This window comes from Mastigoproctus giganteus, chromosome 10 (assembly GCF_048544385.1).
Source record: "Mastigoproctus giganteus isolate SK-2022 chromosome 10, ASM4854438v1, whole genome shotgun sequence".
In the NCBI taxonomy this organism is placed as follows: domain Eukaryota; kingdom Metazoa; phylum Arthropoda; class Arachnida; order Uropygi; family Thelyphonidae; genus Mastigoproctus; species Mastigoproctus giganteus.
Genome location: NC_143584.1, coordinates 145,817,248 through 145,841,133, shown reverse-complemented (window position 1 = coordinate 145,841,133; position 23,886 = coordinate 145,817,248). Strand labels below are relative to the sequence as shown.

Here is a 23,886-nt window from a genome sequence, read left to right as displayed (position 1 = left end):
CTTTCAAGAGTTTCAGAAACAATCTCCACTATTTCGTCTTCGCTAAGAGGTTTATCAATTAACAATTCTTCGATATCTGCCGATGTAAGATCATCGAATCCTTCTCAGCCAATTTCACACACCAAACTTATTATATTGGGAAATTGTGCAGTATGATTGAAGCGAACAGGAGCATTCTCTTTAACACATGTGGGCCAGGCGCCTCCGTAGCCAGGTGGGCAGGAGCAGCAGTGCATAGCACACGCTTCTTGATTAGACCGGGGTTCGAGCCCGTCACCACCAAATACGGAGGATGCGGAAAGGTCGGGAATGACCACCGCATATCCCTGGAGCAATATGACCTTAGTTGCTAATGCTCCTAAAAACCAAATAACAACAGCCTCCTTTTGCTTGTAGTTGATAACTTTTCCTATTTCTTGCACACATCTTGCATTCCACTGGGGAAAAAAAAACTATTGGTTTTTTTTCTGCAGTCTCCCTTTCTTATATCTGTTGTAAGATTTGAGTTTTGAAGCCATAAATTGATATTATATTGCTTAAAACCATATTTAAGAATTTAAGATATTTGATTGCATTAGAATTTTTTTCCCCTCACCAAATCGAATCCCTAAAATTTTTATTCCTGCTTGCTGTTATTGTGTTATGCTGTTATTGTGTTATGGTGTTCTCAAAATTTTGCTTTGAAGCAAAATTTTGAGAACACTAGTATCATGTTATTTTGTTATCACTGAATTCCTTGAAGGCACTTATGTAGAATTTAAATATTGTGAATTAAAATAGGCATCAAATTTTGAGATGAATGAGTAAACTCAGTTTAACTTTTAATATAGAGTGGGCAGTTTCAGTTGATTGATACTGGTGATTCCGCTCAGCAGCCATCACTTTTCTTTCATCAAGTTGAAACAGGTGGAGCTGGTTTATTAACTTTCACAACTTCCTCGTCGTGTCAAGCCTTGGCCTTCGGTGATGGTGCTGGTATGCATATTATTTATTATTTTTATTATAAAAAATAATAAAACACAGTATTGATTGGTACAAGTTTCATCAAAAAAAATATCTTCCTCCCTATTACGCATATACTGTCCTACCATTAATATCCGGGCAGCTGTGTATCTACAAATAGCCATTAAAACTTATAATGTATGCTAAAACCTTTAGCTCTTATGGCAGCTTCTACTCTCTGTGGAACACATTCCACCAGTTTTTTTGCAAATGTTCTCTGTAAAATTTTCTTTTTACAGAGAACTGCAAAGAAAAGTTTAGAATTTTCTTTGCAGTGACCAGTTTATCTCTGTTGAGCAGTCTCTCTCTCCACACACACACACACACACACACACACACACACACACACACACACACACACACACACACACACACACACACACTGATGACTGTGATCCGGTTCATCTCAGAGGTTCTTTAGAGGACTGAAGTCAGGGTTCTGGCCTAGCCACTCCAACTTTTTGATGGTCATGTCTCAAACCAGTCCATCACAATGCAGCAATGATATGGAGCATTGCCCTGCTGATATTAGTATGGGCCTTCTCGAACCACAGCATAGATAGTGCATTATTGCCCAGGACATCTAGGTATAACTCAGAATTTGTGGTTTTGCCCAAAATAACTGATGGTGTTTAGGTTCAGGCCAAACCCTGAAAAACAGCCCTACACCATCTGACTATTTCTACCAAACTTCATTGTTGGAATGATACAGTCTGCAAGTGGCTTTTATTTGGGCATCTTCTACACCCATGTATAACTGTCAGGTTGGTAGTCCATGTACCTTGACTTGTCACTCAAAAGCACAGCAGTCCATTGGTCCTGTGAAAGACCACAGGACCAATATGACCTAAGTAGCCTTTGCACCAGAAAATATCACAACAACAAGGCTGCATGATCATGGTAACCCATATTCATGCATTATCCTGTACATTTTGCATATTGTACTGGTGCTGACATGTCCCAGTTGCCTCACTGAGGGTCTGTGTTAAGAGCAGATGATTCTTTTCAAGGCTCTCCTATTGTGTTCTGTCAGCTTCAGAGGTTTTCAGGTTGACAGTTTCAACACAACTCTACTTTCATCTGCAAATCACATCACCAGTTCTTGACCTAGGATCTTCAGCCATTGAACTGTCACACACAGAGTGATTTCTTATATGGCACCCTATTATCATTTTGCACTGGAAGTCTGTTAACTCTATTGATCATGGTATGATTCACAGTCATACTACTGTCTCTTCAAAGGCCTAAAAACATATTTGTAATTGTTTCTGACACATGTTGCAGAGGGATGTCTGGATATTAATGGTAGGTCAGTGTATTTTCTTTGCTTTTTGACCTGTTTAGATATTACTTGAAAAAAATTTACTTAATTGAGAAATATTAACTTATTTAGCTATTACTTGAGAAAAATATATAGACAAAACATGTTAAAAAGTGTACCTTATAGTTTTCTTTATGCCTTTACCCAGCGCTTTTTTTGTAAAAAAAAATAGGTGCTGGTACTCATTCTTTGCTATCAGGAAAAATTGAAAATTAAAAGGATATGAACCAATTTAAGAAATGATCGCCAGTCATCCAAGTTTTTGAATTAGATTTATAATAAACAGCGAGGCTAGCTTTTGCATAGTTCTTTAGGGCCCTAGGATTTTCTGAGTGATAAATCATCATAGGTTTTAACTTGCAATCACCAGCTGCATTAGCCCCTAACAAGAGAGTTAGCCTATCTTTTTGCAGCTTTGAAGCCAGGCATTTTCTTCTCCTCTAGCAATAAAAGTCCTAGACGGCATCTTCTTTCAATTTAGGGCCATTTCGTCCACATTGAAAATCTGCTGCTTAGTATATCCACTACCTTCAATGATCTTAGAAAGCTCACATGGATAACTTTCTGCAGCTACTGTATCAGCACTAGCTGCTTCATCCTGCACCTCTTTCCTTAAACCTATTAAACCAGCCTCTGCTAGTTTCGAATTTATCCTCAGCAGCTTCCTCACGTCTCTCTCAGCCTTCATAGCATTGAAAAGACTTAGGACCTTGTCCTGGATGATGGCTCGGCTTAAAGGCATGTTGTGACTGGTTTGATCTTCAATCCATATCAGTAAAAGTTTTTCATGTAACAATATAACTTTTAATTTCCTTCAACACTTTCTCCTTAGTGTTCACAATTGTACTAACTGTTTGGTGAGCCAAACCTAGCTTACGACCTATCTCAGGTCATACCTTGCTCATCTAGTTTAATCATTTATAACTTGGCATTTAAAGTAAGAGGCTTAAGACTTCTTTTTTTTCTCACTAGTACTACACTAAGATGCCATTGTAATTAGCACAAAAATATATATAATACAGTATAATAACTTTAAAATGTTTGAAAAGTTACCAGAATACAGAGAGACATAGAGCACTAAAATGCCTTTAATAGACTGAATCAGTGACGATAAAATGGCGTGTGATGCCAGTCTCGGACTCGCTTTTGTGTATGTCATGCAGAAAAACACCGAAAAAGCGGAACATGTGGTGAACATAACGAACATGGATATAATTGGAAACTGCCGTATTAGTGGAATGCCGAGAAGCAGAACACCATATAGTGGGGCCCTGCTGTATATGTAAAATTTAATTTTTTATGTATATTATGTATAATTGTTTATTTATATACAATTATACATAATAAACAACATAATGCTTATTTTAATGAATAGCATATACATGTTGAACTGTAATGATTGCAAAAGCAAAACTTAGCAATCTTGTTATCATGTGTGAGAAATTAAAAATGAACTAGCAGTGAATTTCAAATTGCTAAGTAGTCTTTGTATTTCTTAAAATTTAATAGCTTTATAGTTATACATTGCTTTAAAATTAGTACTTATTTATCATTTGTGTTTATTTGATATAGTACGTGTAATTGTTTCTTACTGCTCTCAGAATTGTTTTAAAAAGAAAATTGAAGTGGGAAAGGATTCTGCCACTATTGTTCACTGAATATAAGAAAGATATAAATGCTATTTTGTATTTGCACACTATGGCCATAGTTTCTGATGCACCTAATAAATTCCTAAACCAACAACAGCTATTTTGTATCACTTTAGTTATGCAGGAGCATAAATAATATTAGAAGGATTTTCTAGAAGCTTTTATTAATTCTGAGAACTATAAATTTATAATAAAGCAAACATGATTTTATAACATCACTGTATCACATAGTACATAAAGTAATGATATTGTACTGCTGGTGTATAATCTGAAATAGTATAGCATAATGTTGTTATACTTGTTGTTATATTTGCTGTTGCTATCAAGGCAGTGTTAGGTGGCTTGGTAAACTGCTACCTTTGGGGGGAGGAATAAATAGACTAATTGATTAACATGGATTAAGCTGCAAATGGTGCTGAATGTGATTCATGCACTGCTTCTGTTGGGACTTGCAGCAGCCTGGAAGGAATAGTGCTGAGGATTACAAGGCCTGCTGGGGGGTTCTCGCGGAACATATTAATATATGATCTGTGTCTTCACATGGCACATGTATTAATTTTACTATTAATAACTAAGGTTATTAAGAGCAAAAACAGGAATGTATACTTTTTTGTACACCAATGCTAGGAGCACAGTAAATAGATTTTATGAATTTGAAGTACTGGTTAAGTTATCAAATGTAGACATTGTAGGGATATCAAAAATATAGTGCTATCAGACTAAAGGGATGTGTAATTTAAAGTGGTCATTACAGTGTGTACAGGAGGGACAGATAAGACAGGAGGGTGGGGGTTATGTTCTTGGTTAAGAAGCACATAAAATCTAAGACAGTGCACCCAGTTGATGTGGGTGACCAGTGCAGTAAAATAATGGAAGAATGCAAGTTTATACAGCATCAGCTAAACACGCACATGCACATGTGTGTATGTGTGCACACACATGCGTGCACACATACACACACTTTCCATATTACCATATAGTCTGTCTAGTTCTTCCTTGAATTTATCCAGTCTATTCACTTCTACAATGCCAGATGAAAGTTTGTTCCTGCAGTCAACTACTTGCTGGATGAAGCCAATCTTCTGCACATTTATTCTACATCCATCTATTCTCCATTTGAATTTATGCCTTCTCGTATGCAGTCTGAGCAACTCACCAGAAATCCACTGAATCCATTCAAAGCTTTAAACACCTCAATTTGGTTTCCTTGCAGGTGCTTAGCTTCCAGATTCAATAATTTGCAGAACTGAAGCCTTTCTCGGTAAGAGCACCCTTTTGTTCCTCTCACTAAGCTTGATGCTCTTCATTGCTCCTGTTCCAATAGATCCACATCCTTCCTAAAATTGGTTTGCTACTCACACAGTAGCAGAACTGTTCTGTATTTATTTATTTAGGCACCTCCGTAGCCAGGTGGGAAGGAACAGCAGTGTGTAGCACATGCTTCTTGATTAGACCGGGGTTCGAGCCCGTCACCACCAAATACGGAGGATGCGGAAAGGTCGGGAATGACCACCGCATATCCCTGGAGCAATATGACCTTAGTTGCTAATGCTCTTAAAAACCAAATAACAAACATCAAATACGTTCTTCTGTATTTATTGGGTGACTGTTTTCTACAGCAGCATGTTAGGTAACAAGAGAAAGTAGTACTCTAGCAGCAACCCTTGTGCATTAAGAATCTCCAGATAAAGGAACCACTAAGTGTCAGTGACGGTGACATAATATAGTGATTCGGAATTTAATTTATTGTAAAGATATGACTACTGTTAATTTAAGAGATTTTGCTTTTTGTAATTTTGCTCTTGTAAAGGTGACTATAATGGTCTTAGTTTTTAAATTGTTTTCAGGGCGACAGCTGGTGATGTTGCCAACTGCAAATTCTAAATAGGAAGCATTCAGGGAAGTAAACATAGGAGCTACTTTTTTTTTTTTTTTTTTTTTTTTTATCAAGATTTAGACCTAATGTCAGATGAACTGATGACTAGTGGCAGAGAATAAAAAAGAAAGAGGCATGGCCTGATCAGTTATCAGGAGACCTGGACACCTCCAATAAATAAAAAGTAGTCTGTAATCAAGTCACCAAGGGGATTAGGCAAGCTAAGGCAGATTATGAGAAGCCTCTGGCTAAGAATTCAAAGAAAAGTAGCAAAGAATGCTTTGCTTATGTTAACACTAGAAGGAAAGGGATGTATCACATTGGCTCACTAGATATTAGTGACATGAATATTGATGATCCTGTTCAGGTGTGAAAAAATAAATATTTTGCCTCTCTATTCATGTGTAAATAAGTATTTAGGGATGTAATACCAGAATTATATTAAGTTATAATGGGGGCTAAATGTTAACTGAGATTTTATGATAAATGAGAAGATTGAGGAAGCAAAATTGTTGCAGCTAAAATTAAATAAGGTACCTGGGGCCGATGCATCCCTTCATTTATGTTAAAAGAGTAAGAGAGGTGAGCAAGCATTTGCCCATAATTATTAGAGAATCCTTGGATTCAGGGGAGATTCTTATTGATTGAAGATGTGGAAATACAAAGGGTACTAGGAAAGTTTTGCAATACAGCTTTGTTTATTTAATTTTTTCAAAGTAATTTCCTCTACATTCAATACACCTCTCCATCCTCCGAAACCAATCTTTAAACCAGTTCTGCCAAGTTTCACTAGGGAGTAAAGCACACTCGTTGTCCCAAGCCCGTAGAAGGTCCTCATCACTGGAAAACCGCCTCCCTTTTAGCTTCATTTTCACATGCGGGAACAGTGCAAAGTCGCAGGGAGCAAGGTCTGGTCTGTAGGGAGGATGCTCGAGAAGTTTCAGTCCTGTCGTGGTCAAATATTCGGTGCAGCCTTTGGCGCGGTAAGCTGGAGCATTATCGTGATGGTGGTACGAGGTGTCCATTCTTTACTTTGGCCGCAGGTTCTTCATAGATCCAATGACTTTAGGCAGGCATTGTTCAGTATACCACTTAGCTGTGACTGTCTTCTGCGTGTCCAAAACGACGTGTTCCACAATTCCACTCGATTTGAAAAATACAGCTATCATTTTCTTCTTTACCGATCGGGATTTTCTGACAATTACGGGTGTGTCGTCATCATCAAAGACCCAAACTTTGTTTTGAGCCTTGGTCGGCAGATCGTAATAGTACAGCCAAGTCTCGTCACCTGTCACGATGTTGTTCACATACCGAGATTGTCCCTTATCAAACTTTAACATCTCCCGGCACCAAGTCACACGTCGTGTCATCTGCTCTTCAGTCAGTTGATGCGGCACCCAGAGAGAACAAAGTTTCTTCACGTGCAAGTGATCTTGCAGAATTGAACGAATTGCTGGTGCATTTAGGCCCAAAGTATCCTCTATCTGTTGGTAGGTCACTCGCCTGTTTTCGTCAAGCATTTTCCTCACAGCAGTAACGTTTTCCTCCGTAACTGACGTTCGTGGCCTTCCCGGCCTCACAGAATCCTCCAGAGTGAAATTTCCCCTTTGGAATTCTCTATACCACCTGAATATCGTTGTACGATGTGGACAATCATCATCTAGTGCAAGAGTCATTTCTTCTAAGCACTGGTCTATGGTTAAACCAGCACGAAATTATACCGCAAAACTGTCCTTATCTCATTTCATGACCACGATGCCATCGCAAGCACTTTACACTCTCACTACTAATGAATAACTGAGCCCATCGACTTGGCGCGGCGGCTACTATGCACGTATGAACATGTCTCAACATGCAGCAACAAGCAGCTTCCTGTGATTCACTGTTGCGTCATATTGCAAAACTTTCCTAGTACCCTTTGTATATCTCCTATTCACAAATGAGGATCAAAGTGTTAAGTGAGTAACTTAACTTCTCTTCCAAGGAAAATAATTGAGTCTGGTTAAAGAAATATTCTAGTATCATCTTGACAGGAATGCAATAAGGAAGAAAAAGAGAAATTGTTGAGGCTAATAATAAATAAGTCATCTGGGGCTGATGGAACCTATCTACTTTGATCTGGGATTGAGATGTGGCAGTGTATTTCTGAACTCTTCATTTCAGGTTATTTTTTGAAATAATTTTGAGGTTTTTTTTAATTTTAATATACTAAACTGTAGTTAATATATACTTTCAATTCCTATAGTTATGCAGGTTAGTTTATTTTTGTATTTAGATAAGTATTTGGAAATCTACAGCTTAATATTTGAGAGCCTTTGCTATTAATATTTTGGTGGGAACTTCGTAACTTTCTTTGGGTAGCTTAAATTTAATTTCACTAGTAGTTAAAAGTTTTGTCAGCAGTATAATTTCCGTAATACTCTGTTAATTTAAATTCTATGGTATATTATAAGTTTAAATTTGTAAAGTATTTGGAAAGCTACAGCTTAATATTCAGATAGTCTTCCTTTGTTATTGATATTTTCGCAGGAATTTCATAACTTTCGTTTGGTAGCTTAAATTTAACTTCTTTAGTGATTTAAGTTTTGTTAACAGTTTAATTTCTGCAATATTTTGTGTAATATATTGTAAATTTAAATTTCATAATCTTTGTGAAGTTCAAATTTTACTTAAATTATGGTTGCTTCACGATCCACTTACAATGCCGAGTCCAGGGACATCAGGATTTTTTTTGGTTGATTTTGTATAAGCTTGTTTTCTTGCATCATTAGCCACTATTAATATTAGCATTAGTATTAGTAGAGGCATATGATGCAAGAAAGCAAGCTTATTCAGCATCAGCCATAAAAAAAAAAAAAACACACCACTCCCATTTCACCCCTCCGTTCGCTCGAAATACCTGTCCAGTTGAGCCTTAAATTTGTTTAGGCTATCAACTTCAACAACAAGTGATGGAAGTCGGTTCCACCAACCAACCACCCGCTGGCCAAAGGCAAATTTCCGCACATCTATCCGACATCCGTCCTTCCTCAATATGAATTTATGCCCTCTGAGCTGATTATTCTGAGCAAGATGAAGAATCCCATTGGCATTGAGCATGCTCAAACCATTCAAAGCCTTATACACCTCTATCAGATCACCTCGCCGGTGCCTAGTCTCCAGACTCTGTAATTTGCAAAACTTAAGCCTTTCTTTGTAAGAGCAACCCTTTGTTCCATTCACTAATCTTGTTGCCCTTCTCTGTACCCGTTCCAGCAGCTCTACATCCTTCTTGAAATGAGGCCTCCAGACCTGTATACAGTACTCAAGATGTGGCCTAACCATTGCCTTATACAAGGGAATAATCACCTCCTTATCCCTGCTAGAAAAATTCCTGTATATCATTGACAATACTCCATGAGCTACTCTTGCAGCTCGTCTGCACTGCTCAGAGAACTTCATATCTGCCTGCACAATTACCTCCAGGTTCTTTTCATTCTCCACCACTGTCAGTGTAGTACCGCAGAGTTGATACATTGCTCTGGGGTTACTGTTTCCCATATGTAGTACTTTACATTTGTCAATGTTAAACTTCATTTGCCACCTCTCAGCCCATCTGTTCAACCTTTCCAGATCCTGTTGCAGCAGCATAGCGTCAGTGGTGTCCTTAACAACCCTGCCAACTTTGTATCATCTGCAAACTTGGATATTAAACTTGATATCCCATCATCAATATCATTCATAAACACCGAAAACAACAACGGACCCAACACTGAATCCTGAGGAACTCCACTAATAACATTAGTCCACGTTGAGCAGTGTCCATTGATTACCACTCTCTGTCTTCTGCCACTCAACCATCCCCTTATCCATAGCAGCAATTTGCCTCCAGTGCCACATTGCTCCAATTTGTGCAGCAGTCTTCCATGTGCAACAGTATCAAAAGCCTTTCTACGATCCAAATATATAATATCAAAGTTATTCCCTGCATCCAGTTCTTTTGTGACTACATCATAGTATCCAATCAAATTGGTCAGGCAAGACCTGCCGTTAACAAAACCATGCTGCGTCTGAGCTATAACTGAATTCTTGTCTAGATGATCCTGCAGTGCTTCTTTAACCAGTGCCTCCATTAATTTACCTGGAACAGAAGTTCCAGGTAAATTAATATTAATACTAAAATCTCAGTATTTGTGCCTTTGTATTTTTTGGTCTGTTCTGTAACTTTTTTGGGTATGTGCAGCACACTAAATTTACACCATGCCTGGTGTAAATGCCTGGTGAATTTTTTTTTAAATGTTTGAACTCAGTAAAGTTATTTGAATGTGATTAAAATGTGCCATCAAAGTTTTTAATGATAAAGTGAAAAACATACTGTTGTTCATGACTTCTTCTAAGTTGATTGTTTCAAAATGAACTGTGGTTTGAATTTATGTACATTGTCTATTTACTTTCAACAAATAGTGTTCTCTAAATTTGTTTGTTTCTGAAAGAAAGCTGTCAAATCATCTGTACTACTGTGCAGTGAAAACAAATTTTAACAATTTACTTTTAAAAGGAGGAAGAACATCCTTTTACAGAAATGCAAGTGAAAACCCTTGTATAAAAGTGTACCAGCATAGTAAACACTTAAAAAATTAACACACTTATAAATAGGGATTTGTAATTTAAGATACATTGATGAGGGCTGACTTTTTTTTTAATTAACTCTTTTCAGTTATTATTGTGGCTACAACTGCATTTATTGCACTTCATTGTAAAAAAAAAAAAAGTCTAAGTTCAGTTTTGGAGGAAATTTTTATTTATGGGATTTGTTTTCACACTATGACTGAGCCAATTTGTTGGATGAGGCTGTATTTTTTTTTTTTTTTTTAACCAAAATGCAGGTGTTTCATTTTATAAAATGAGCTGACCACAAAAGATGTGCACTTTACAGCCATCATAATACTGATTTCTGGCTTTAGCAGCCATAGTTTATTTTAAACAATCCAACATGATCAGCTAGCAATGCACGCACACGCGCACACACACACACACACACACACACACACACACTGAACAATAGGAACTGGATTGCCATGTGAACTGGTGTATTATGAACACATAGTCAGTGCACCAAAAAATCCCCAAAATAACAAAAAAAAAAAAAAAAAAAAAAAAAAACTTACAGCAAAATCAGTGTGGGCATTGCTTATCTTTTTTTCTCAAACAGACAGACGGCTGTTTTCAAGAATTTGTAGTAGTTTTATCATTAAGCCTAGCAGGGAATGGTATTCCATGGTAATGCATTTTCAGAAAAATCCCAAAATATTTCATATTTCTGTGGCAGGCAATTTAAAAATAATAATGGCATCATAATTCAGGTTGATAAGTCACAGTTTTTCTGTGCAGAAGAACTAAGAACTTTCAATGTTGTAGATGTTGATTATATTTTTACTTAATTTAGTATTGAAGTTTATTCATTTAATAAATAAATATTCATAATTACAATAGTCCCTCACCAACTGCAGTTTTGTCAACCATGGTATTCAGTCATGAATATCCATTACTGAATAGCTTTGAACAGCTTTGGCTAATTTTATCTCCCTGTTGTGCAGGATGTATGGGTGAGTATCAGTAACTCTCACCTCATAAATGGCTTTACATTTTAGTACTAAACAAACAAATTTTTAAAATTTTAGATGTGACTTCTATTCATAAAGTGATGTGAGTGATGCTACAAGGATCACTTTACCTCATCTCCAGTTTCCCATAGATCTTATCACTTGCCAATCACAGTTTTGTTGATCATGTGTTAAATCGCAATATAATCACTGCAGTTGGCAGGGAATTATTGTTCTTTAAAAAGAATAACGTTTTATAATAATTTTGAAAATGGTTTTCTCGATTTTGGTGCAGGTTATATTCATCTGTATGGTGCAAGTGATGAGGTAACCTTTAATGCATTTAGCCGTCCAACTGAGTTTGCAGATTCAGTAAGTTTAATTTGTACTTATTATGGATGTTAAAGAGCATTTTGCAATCCAAGATTTGATTATGAGGAAGAGAAACAATGAAGTATTCTCGGGGTTAGTGGAAATTTATTTGCAGTGTGGTAGAAGATAAAAAATTCATTAATTTATCTTTACTTAAATTTATTATCTTTATTCAGTGTTTTAATTTAATTCAAATTAAAATACTGAGCTATGTTGTGAGATTTACTTCAGTCCCTTCCTTAGCAACTTTTAGGGATAACAGACAATTAAATGAATCCCTTAGACAATCAAAAATGTTTAAAAATGTCTAAAAACGGTCATCAGTAAAACAGTAGGAACTGGATTGCCATATGAACTGGTGTACTATGAACAAGTAATCAATGCCCCAAAATAACAAAAAAAACTTTAATTTCTTTATACTTGTGACCATCCTGCTGGGTTAGTGGAATCCATAAAATACTCAGTGTTTTCATTTATCAGTCTTATTTATATTTATAATGAAATACTTGTAAGTAAAGTTTATTTACATAATTTAATAATTTTAAATTGAATTTAAATACCTTTTTTTAAACACGGAAATTCAAACATATTGGTTCAGTATATTGTGTGAAAATGTTGCCTATGCAAATACAAGGAAAAAGGACGACTTGAAGCATTTTTGGAATTAGTATTAGTAGTGGCAGGTGATAGAAGGAGGCAGGAGATAAGTTTATATGGCATTATCAAGAGAGGAGAAAAAAAAAAAACCCTATCCACATCATCCATCCCCTTTAATAATTTTTTGTCTAATCCTTTCTTAAATTTGTTGAACTAGCCCCTTCCACAACACTAGATGAAAAATTGTTCCAACATTTACTGTCTGGCTGAAGCAAATTTTCGAACACATATCCTGCATTTTTTGCTTATTTTTATATACCTTTATGGGCATTTTCCGAGAAAGAGTAAGAGTGTTAGCATTTAATTTACTAAACTCATTTAAATGCTTAATCAGGTTTCCTTGCACGTTCCTAGTTTCCAGATGATGCAATTTAAAGATTGGCACCAGTAAGAGTATCCATTTGGGCTCCTGACTAACCCTGTTGCTCTGCTTTGCACATGTTCCAGTATATCCACATCCTGAAATGAGACTTCCAGACCTGTATATAGTACTCAAGATGCAGCCTAACCATTTCCTTATTACTATTGCCGTATACAGTGGAATAAACACCTCCTTTTACCTGCTGGAAGAGTTCCTGTATATCATAAACAGATCTCCATGAGATATCCTAGCAGTCTGTCTGCACTGCTCAAAGAATTTCATGTCGGACTACACAATTACCCGTGGGTCTGTTTTGCTTGCCACTGCATCAAGTTTGGTACTGCACAACTGGTATATCATTCCTGGATTATTGCTACCCATATTCAGTACATTTCATTATCAACTTCAAATACCACTTCTCAGACCATCTGCCTAATTTATGCAGGTTTATTATGGTAGCACACCCTAATTCCTGTCATTAACCACCTTGAAAACCTTTGTATCAACAGCAAACTGAGGCACACTAAACTTGACATGTATTCATCAGTATAATTGATAAATATTGAAAACAGTAATGGTTCCACAGTGAACCCTTACTGTTCACTGTGAAACCCTGTGAAAAGACCAAAAGTCAAGCTTTTGGTATTTCTCATCTATGTAATGGTGAAGTAGCAGTGACAGCAAGTGAGTATACATTTTTCTCACAATTAATTCTTATCCTTTACATAATCAGCAAAAAGTGATCAAAATATATCCTTAATATAATTAGTAAAATTTGATGCCGATCTGTTTTTTTAAAAAAGTAACTTTAACTGATAATCTTAAATAAGTAAAGTATGTTCTGTGCAGGGCTGAATTGATTAACAAGCTCTCATCATATACTCCCTCTTATCATGTCTGTGCAGAATTTCAGACACTTTCAATCTTAACTGTGACTTGGGACTTTTTTTCAACATTGTCCTCTTCTTGTTAAGTAATTCTGCAGATCTCCTACTCTTATTGTATTAGTACTAATGTGTACAACAATATCACTTTTTGTGCCCTTAAAAGATGATACCTGCTCTACATCATCAATGTTTGCACTTGGCAGACATACCTGGTTCTATTTCACCTATCCATTTTGCACTATAACTAGCTCATGTGGGATCAGTACATATTGCTTTGAAGATTGCTGCTGCTGTGTTGCCTGATGCACAAAACTGAGCTCTGGCATTGAGTTGCTGAGCTGAGAGCTTGATGGGTCCCCCATTTTAATTCCTTCGAGGGCATATACCCTACTCCTGAAACTCTCATAGACACCCATCAGAACCTCAGTTGGCACCTAATCTTCTTCACACTCTCTGCACCTAACACACAAAGACACACAAAGACCCCTTGGCTAGATTATGTCCTGCTCCAGAAAGATCTGCTTACATTTCACAAGTTACATATTGTTTTAGACTGTGATGCATTGGAGAATTTCCCCTTCGGTTCTCCTCTGAGCCACAGCACTCCTGCTACTCTGTGTCCGTTGCTTTGCTGTTCTGGTCTGGGACATGATTTCCTTTTAAATTTAGTTTAATTGATTGAGAATGAAAATTAATAAGATTAATAAATTTAATTTATCAACTGACAACACTACACTAAGCTAACGGATTTCTAAATGCAGTGATACATATTACTTTATCAAGTTTTATGTTTACCTTATACTAATAAATTTGAGATTTACGCTACACTATACTGTGCACTCTAATATACTATATAATATCGGTGTAAATACACCATAGTTAACCCATAGATTTGAGCTACGATTGTAGCGTAGAAGGCATCGTTTTAATTGCATCTCATAATGTGGTTGCCTTCACAACAAGATGGCTACTATTGAATTACTTCAAATAAATAACGCTTCTCTAGTAGAGAAGACTACTGTTATTTATTTTCAGCGTACCACCACCCAGACGATCGTTTCGAAGCTTTTTGGCTTCGTCATCAGTGGGCGGGTAGGTAATACAACAAGCCATCTCGGTTGCGAAGTTATATCCACATTATGAGAGATGCCAGAAGGGTGTGGTGGTAATGTATTTGGAAAATTAAATGCTCTAGGCATAATCCTTGTGGGTTTTGATAATTAACTATATAATATCGGTGTAAATACACCATAGTTAACCCATAGATTTGAGCTACGATTGTAGCTTAGAAGGCATCGTTTTAATTGCATCTCATAATGTGGTTGCCTTCACAACGAGATAGCTACTATTGAATTACTTCAAATAAATAATGCTTCTCTAGTAGAGAAGACTACTGTTATTTATTTTCAGCGTACCACCACCCAGAGACCACCACCACCCTTCTCTACTAGAGAAGCGTTATTTATTTGAAGTAATTCAATAGTAGCTATCTTGTTGTGAAGGCAACCACATTATGAGATGCAATTAAAACGATGCCTTCTACGATACATTCGTAGCTCAAATCTATGGGTTAACTATGGTGTATTTACACCGATATTATATAGTTAATTATCAAAACCCATAAGGATTATGCCTAGAGCATTTAATTTTCCAAATACTCTAATATACTATAACAATGGTGGCAAGTTTCAAACAGATAAAGGATCTATGTATATGTAGTAACCTATAAAATCTCTAGCTAAATTCAAAATAAACTGAGGAGCATGACTAGAACTATAAAGCTACTTATAGAAAATAAATTAATATGACAATTAAGTCAATAAAATGGCAAAAATTTTTCAAAAACTTATCCATTTGCTGGAGCTGAAAATTCTTTCCTGACACATGCTTAATCTTGTATCCAAGTCTGACTCTTTTAACTAGTAACAGAGCTTTGTACAGAAGTTAAACATTGTTAATAAATCCAATGTAGTATTATTGCTTATTTACTTTTCTTTTATTTCCGACAAACCATTTTTTGCTATACAAAAATGAAGGTTGTATTTTTGGAATCAGCATCCCAAATTTGTAAACCCCATATTTGCAGATAAACAGAAGCTTTTTGAAAATTTGTTACATAGCGTAATGCATGGATTTTTTTTTGTCAGCGTCTAATACAACAAACAGATTAACTAAATTCTTGTGTTAGTTATGTCCCTTTTTATTTATTTATTGATGAGTAAACATCTTTGGTGGCACCTACTAAATTTCAGACAGTAGTAAAATCAATTTTTCCCGATTTTGCGACACGGAAATGGCATCATTTGATGTCATTTCCTTTTCATAATAAAGAAAAACAGAGTCGAGAGAGGAGATCAGACAAAGGATAATGGGAGGTGATCTTGAATGTGCTCCGAACTGGCATAAACCAGCTGGTAGTGGAAAAACGTATGATTCGGGGCATGCCACTTACGTGGCTTTGGGCTAACCATTGCTACCCATGGCGAAGCCTTTTGGTAACCAGAGAAATGGATATCTTGAGGGTAGTGATCTTGGATGTGTTCAGAGCTTGCATAAACCAGCTCTGAGCTCGTCCAAGATCATTACATTACATTACATGTGCTTCAGCCTTACCAGTTGAAGTGCATGTAATGCAGGCATTACTGTACCCATTGTATTACTCAAGCAGCTATATATTCCCATCAAGAGGAGGATCATAAATATTTTTCTGCAGCCAACTGGGCTGGTCAAGAATATTTGAATTGGTTCATGATTGGGAGGTAACAGACTCCAAATTATATGTATGAGTAGAATCTTTTGCTTTTCATTGCCCATTCTCATTAAGTTGCAGAAGTCCTTGTTGGTCGTCAGGTTTTTGTGTTTCTTTGCAATTGTGCTGAGTTGGTTTAGCGTGGTGAGCTTTAGATCCTCATTCATCTTGCTGCTTGGATGATTGTAAAAGTTTCGAGAGGGGTCTTCTTCTTCTTGCAGTCACGTTACAAGGCTATGCAGGTCATTACCGCATGCTTCATCAGGGTCAATGTCATCATTGTCTTGACACATCATCTTACATATTTCAATCATATTGCGAATGTCCAAGTCCAATTCATACCATTTACGATCTAGTTTTTTTTTTTTTTTTGGTAGTTGTTGGCGCATCAGCTTCTGTGGCCATAATGCACCTCCCAAGGTTTTTGCAGTACAGTCAGTCCTTGTATAGCACGATAGTTGTGTTCTTAGAAACCCTCGTGCAATGCAAAATCGTGCAATATAAACAACAAGCCCCATGGGAAAAATAGGGTTAGGTGCTGACCACCCAAGATTGAACACACATTTGTAACCAAAACATTACCAAACACAATAAATAATCGTAATAAAATACTGACATATTTTATTACATAATAAAATATTGCTAATGCTTTTGCTTCTATCGTAAGCAAACTTGTTTTTTGTTTGATTTTCTATCCAAACAGATGACAGCCATTTCATCTCTTTAAATTCTTTGTGTCTTACTCTGATGGATTTTAATTACACTTTGAGTTGTTCCTGCTGTGAAAGTTGTTTTTATTATCGATAGAGAAATATTGATTTCTCTATCGATAGAGAAATATCTCTATATTTATATAGAGATCTAAATATCTCTATATCTCTTAGTATGAGGCCACTATAAATTTTCCTGGGTAAGAATTTTTAACCCATTCCGCTCCTCTGTTTATCGATAATGCTTTTCTTTTTCTCTCTGAATCTCCAGTGTCTTCACCAGGATGCTTCCTTTTCACACCTTTTAAGTATTTTGCTCATTTTTAGGGAATAAAGCACAATTACAAAACGAGGAGGCACGCTTGATACACATAAACAAAGCTGCACGCGTGTAGCAACTGAATAAACAACACCGTAAAGGCAGAGATACACTATTAACACCTCACATTTCACTAAAGCACATTTCTAGGGGTTACTACCATAAAACAATAAAAACAATTTCCAGTTGTTTTTCTGCTAGTGGAATCTGTTATAAACTGGTAGTAAACTCGATCTAATTGCATTTGCGATAATACCGATAGCTGGAATTTTATGTTATTATGGTGAAATGTGTTTCCCCTTCACTGATATAAAAAACAAATACATTTTCAGAATGTTCTCTTCATTCCTATTGTGTTGCATTCGGTTGGTGTGATTCTGCGTTCGACTGCCATTTCTTGTAAACACAAAGGCGAATCGTGCATAAGCGAATTCGGTTCGTGTTATATAAGATATCATTCCCCTATTTATAATTTGAGCCCGTCACCACCAAATACGGAGGATGCAGAAAGGTCAGGGAATGACCACCACATATTCCCGGACATTATGGCCTTAGTTGCTAATGCTCCTAAAAACCAAAAACAACAACAACCTATTTATAAATCGTGTATGATCGAATTTGTGTAGTGTAAACACGTGTTATACAAGGCCTGACTGTACTTTGATCCAAGCCCGAGGCGGAATTTGAACCTGTGACCTTTAGGTTTCCAGGCAGGCACTTTACCCACCCGGCTAGCCCGGTCGGCTACGGTCTAGTATGAGCTCTTCATTGTCGTCGTAGATCTTGACATATTTCATCTCTGACAGTATGTCTGTTTCCTCATTGCAAAATGGAATGTGCAGCATTACAATCTTGCACTTGTACTTGTTGAGATCCTGAGCCTTGTCATAGTTTCCATAGCATATTATGCTTGGATACTGAAGTTTCTTGCAGATCTCGTAGTGCTGCATGTGTAATTTGCGACAAAGCATGACAGAATAACATGATAGTATGATTGTAACAATACAAATATTTGTATTGTTACAATTGCTATTGGTGTAACTTCTTCCAAACGTTGATTTGGTAGAGTAAGCAGTGGGCGTGTGCATGCTATTTATCACTAATATTGATTCGGTAGAGTAAGTAGCAGGCGTGAGTATAAATTACATTGTTCATGATTTCAGTTCTAGCTGTTCAAAATTTAGTAGGTGTCGTCAAAGATGTTTACACATAAAACATCTTTCTTGCATACAGGGTACACACGTGATTTTTTTTATTTTTTTAATTTTCAGTACATGTTTATAGTCATGATGAAAGAAACAGTGCATTTTGGAGTTACTGGGCAATAACGTCATATTGACATGACTGTCCATCATGTTGTAGAAAATGCTGTAACAAACTGTTCAAACAATGGGAAGTCAAAATATTGAGAATTGGAAATATTGAATTGCAGAAACAGCAGAGTACAGTATTCGTGTCAGCCAAGTATGATGATATGTGTTTTGTGTTTGCTGTTTACTACAAATATGCAATGCTGCCACAGCCAACTATCACTGTTGATTATTCCAGTGGGTCCCAAATGACATCTACATCCACCACAGCCTCGAGGAATAGGATTTCCTGACAAGGAGAGGTGATCATGGTTGTTCCTGTTTGTGAAGTGCCATTTAAAATAAGAAATAGATGTAAACGCTATGAATGTTTCTTGACCCATCTATCAGCCCTTTTTAGATTACAACAATGGGTGAGAGTCTGAGTCTCGTTTGGTGTATATTGCACACCCCTCGACGTGGGCACCTGTACGTGGTGAGGGGACCTCCCAGTGACGCTGCTGGACTTCCAGACTAGCATCACTGGGATCCAACGCCCACAGCCCAGGTTCCAGGCTTACATCAATGGAATCCGGCGTGTTTGCCGTGCGCTGCGACCCGTGGAAATTCGGAAAGGGGGATCCTGGTGGTTGAGGGGCCCAGCTTCAATACACCACTTTGGCCCCTGCTTCGACAAGACGGGTGGTCGTGGAAGGCCCGGCTAGGATCAATTGGCTAGTAGGCTCGCCTGCGAGGGTCATCCGTGTCAATGCTACGCCCCTACCCTCATGGTCCGAGGGACAGGATTCAGGCTGGCGGCAGTGTGGGTATAGTGTCTGGGTAGCCCTGGCATTCCACTCCCGAGCGCATTTATTGCATGCCGGGTAGTGGGCGTCCCTTTGGGCTCCGTGGTGGGTGGGGAGCCCGGGCACTGAACCATATAAAAAACTATGAATCCTGATAAACAAATTTCTTCAGGGGCCCCAACCCGGACCCTATCTGAAACCATTGACCAAGAAGCAGATAGCATTATTGCAAAAAAGAGGCAGCGAACTGAATTACCATCAGGGCCTGTCCTACGGTTTTTAATTATGCATTCTACCAGTGAGACACCGATTGGTAAAATGTCGCCCTTTTTTATTCAAAAAGGGTTAGATGGGTTAGCAGGTTCACCCAAATCAGTTAAGAGGCTTCGTTCTGGAGACCTTTTAATTGAAACTAAAAATGACAGGCAATCAGAACATCTCCTCCGAGTAACATCAATCGGTGGAATACCCATAACAGTGACACCACACAGAACACTCAATTCATCGAGAGGTGTCATTTCGGAGTGGGACCTTCTCGACGTAACCGAGGAGGAAATCTGCTCCGAATTAAAACCCCAGGGAGTTATTGCCGTCACGAGAATTACTGCGCGAAGGGATGGAAAAATTGTTAAAACCAGGAGCGTTATCCTGACTTTTAACTCTCCTAAACCTCCTGATGAGATTAAAGCTGGATACATCAACTGTTCAGTGCGTCCATACGTACCGAACCCTTTACGGTGTTTTAAATGCCAAAAATATGGACATTCTCAAATGGCCTGCCGTTGTGTCCTTGCATGCGCTCGATGCGGTGCAAAGAACCACGAAACAACAGCATGTTCAGCCGCAAAACCCACCTGTATTAACTGTGAAGGCGAACACCCGGCCTATTCACGAGCATGCCAGAGGTGGAAAGAAGAAAAAGAAATTCAACGGCTGAAGGCAGAGCTAAATATATCATACCAGGAGGCAAGGAAATCGGTCAAACCCCTGAATATCAGTAAACCTACCTATGCCCAGAAGGTAGCAGGGAGATGTTCCGTCGGAACTCAGACGGACATGACCATTCCTCCAAAGGAGTCTTTCACTCCCATCGCGCGATATCTTTTAAGTTCTCAAAAACCTGCACAGAAGGACCAATCAGCTGCCACTCCTATATTGGTACCTCCTAACGCTCCACAAGTAACAAAGGTAACCATGAAAGAAAAGAATAAGAAAGGGGAAGTCCCCCCTAGTACCCAAGATAAGATGGATGTCAAGCAGAAGGAGGTACCCGAAGATTCAGTCTTGGAACTCTTTGCGGAGGAAGAAATGGACACGGGACAGCGTCCATTCTTCCCCAAAAAGATAAATCCAAGACTGATAAAAGTAAGTCCTCAGCACCTTGGAAGCCGCCTGATGGACCCACCAAGCCAAAATAATGGCTAAATTCCTACAATGGAATTGTCGTGGATTCCGGCGAAATATTGATGACATCAAGGCCCTCCTGCGAAAGCACGAGCCAATTTGCTTTTGCTTGCAGGAGACATATCTAAAGGCAAATGATGATCCCACCATGCACAACATCACATTTTTTCGAAAGGATAGAATTGCGGATGGCCCTGTACATGGGAGAGTGGCTATCCTTGTGGGTAACCAGACCCCAGTGCAGCCCTTGCTAATTACAACCAGCATAGAGGCTGTTGCAATTCGCCTTTCAGTGGGTTTTTTATTAACTGTGTGCTCCATTTATTTGCCACCTGGGACTGACATCTCCCAGGCAGACCTCGATGATCTTCTTACGTAGCTGCCTCCCCCTTTCTTACTTCTCGGGGATTTTAACGGACATAACACCCTGTGGGGTAGTGCTAACATCAACGGAAGGGGACGAGTCATAGAGCGTATGCTCAATGACAATGACCTTTCCCTTCTAAATACTGGAACAAACACCTTCTTCCACATGCCTACCCGTACTTTTTCTGCCATTGATCTCTCTATCTGCTCCCCTTCTCTACTCCCTTCACTCACTTGGGAAGTGGAGGAGAATCCATACGGAAGCTATCACTTCCGCGTGATAACCTTGGTACACAGTGGGAGACCATGTCTTCCTTTTAGGTTACCACGGTGGAAGATTGATCAGGCTGACTGGACTGCCTTCCAACATCAGGCAAATTTTGATCTTAGCACAGTCAGTCAAGAGCCTATCAATGATGCAGTTAAGTACATCACAGAAAATATTGTCCAAGCAGCTGCGAATGCTGTTCCAAAAACATCTGCCCGGTTTCCACCATTTCCTAAACCTTGATGGAATTCACAATGCACAGCAGCAAAAAAGGCTCAAAACAAAGCGTGGGGGATATTCCGCCGATATCCTACCACGACCAACCTTATAGTCTTTAAACGTGCATGAGCCAAAGCACGATATATCCGCCGTCAGAGTCAAAAGGAATCATGGATCCATTTTACATCATCTATTAACCAGTCTACCAACTCTAAGGTAGTCTGGGATAAAATCCGGAAAATGAAGGGAAAATATACATCCCACCCTTCTTCAATCCTAGATTATAATGGATGCGCTATTGCAGATCCAACTGCAATAGCTAATTCTCTTGGGGAAACATTCTCTAACATCTCTGCAACATCTTCGTATTCCCCAGAGTTCCTGGTCCTGAAATATAAAATCGAAAAACAGTCACTTAGCTTTAAATCTAAGAGCATTTATCCCTACAACGGGGATTTCACTGTTCGGGAACTGAAAAGAGCCCTTGCTCTTTCCAAAGCAAGTGCCGTTGGAGCAGATGGCATCCATTATGAAATGATTAAACATCTTTCACCAAAATCTATGGATTGTCTGCTCCTTCTGTATAACAGAATCTTTACTGAAGGGCAGTTTCCGGACTCCTGGCGAAAGGCAATCGTTCTTGCCTTCCCTAAGCCAGGAAAGGATCCAAAAGTCACCACCAACTATCGTCCTATTGCTCTGACTAGCTGTCTGTGCAAAATCCTGGAGAGAATGGTTAATTCTCGTTTAATATGGTATCTCGAATCAAATAACCTTCTCTCTCCATCATCCAGTGCTGCTTCCGAAAGAACCGGTCCACTTTGGACCATCTTATTAGATTGGAAGCATCCATCCGGGATGCTTTCCTAAAACGCGAACACTTGGTGTCGGTGTTCTTTGACATGGAGAAAGCGTATGACACAACTTGGAGATTTGGCATTTTAAAAGATTTACATAGCCTAGGGCTTAGAGGGCATCTTCCCTTTTTTATTCAAACCTTTTTAGCCAATCGATCGTTCCAAGATCGTGTGGGATCCTCACTCTCTCGCTCCTTTAGCCAAGAGGAGGGAGTACCCCAAGGATCAGTATTAAGTGTCACGCTTTTTGCCATAAAAATAAATTCCATCACAGAACAACTTCCTCCGACTGTAAACTGTGCCCTCTATGTTGATGACTTTAGCATATTTTGTCAGTCATGCAACATGAGGGTTATTGAAAGACAACTGCAGAAAGCCATTGATCGCCTTAATTCCTGGGCACTTGCAAATGGCTTCAGGTTCTCGCCGGAGAAGACCGTTTGCATACACTTTTGTCGCAAGCGTAATCTTCATCCTGAACCAGAATTAAGGCTCGGACAAAATGCTATTCCAGTAGCAGCGAACACAAAATTCTTGGGACTCATATTCGATAAAAAACTGACCTTTTTGGATCATATTCGTCAACTCCGCACAAAGTGCACAAGAGGCCTTAATATGCTCCGCTCGCCCTCCTCTTTATCTTGGGGTGCAGACCGATGCACCCTTCTACGGCTTTACCGTGCACTTGTGCGATCCAAATTAGATTATGGGTCCCAAGTATATTCCTCAGCCAGAGACAGTGTTCTTCGATGGCTGGACCCCATCCATCATCAGGCCCTACGTATTGCTACTGGAGCATATCGCACATCTCCTGTCCAGAGCTTATACGTCGAAGCAAACGAACCACCGTTATCGCTTCGACGTAAGCAGTTGTCTTTAAAGTACGCTTTAAAACTGAAATCCCTGCCAGACCATCCTACGTGGCCCTTCGTTTTTGAACCACGATGGAAAAATTTATATAATACCCGTAAGACTGCCAATCGTCCTTTTGGTATTCGTCTCCAAGATGGGTAAAGTACCTGCCCGGCAACCCAAAGGTCGCGGGTTCGATTCCTGCCTCGGGCTTGGATCAAAGTACTGCAAAAACCTTCGGAGGTGCAATATGGCCACAGAAGCCGATGCGCCAACAACTACCAAATCAAAAAAAAAAACAAATTGTCTCCAAGAGCTACTCAAAGAACTTAATATCAAG

General features: G+C 38.5%; 1 protein-coding gene across 2 annotated transcripts in view; it reads left to right on the top strand.

Annotated features, from left to right (window-relative positions):
- PAN2 (PAN2-PAN3 deadenylation complex catalytic subunit PAN2) overlaps positions 1-23,886 on the top strand; it is a 588,859-nt gene that overhangs the window by 121,289 nt on the left and 443,684 nt on the right. For both annotated transcript variants that reach the window (XM_090383685.1, XM_090383686.1), the window contains exons 7-8: positions 831-975; positions 11,726-11,802. In XM_090383685.1, coding sequence (XP_090239811.1) covers positions 831-975; positions 11,726-11,802 — 222 coding nt within the window. The remainder of the gene's footprint in view (positions 1-830; positions 976-11,725; positions 11,803-23,886) is intronic.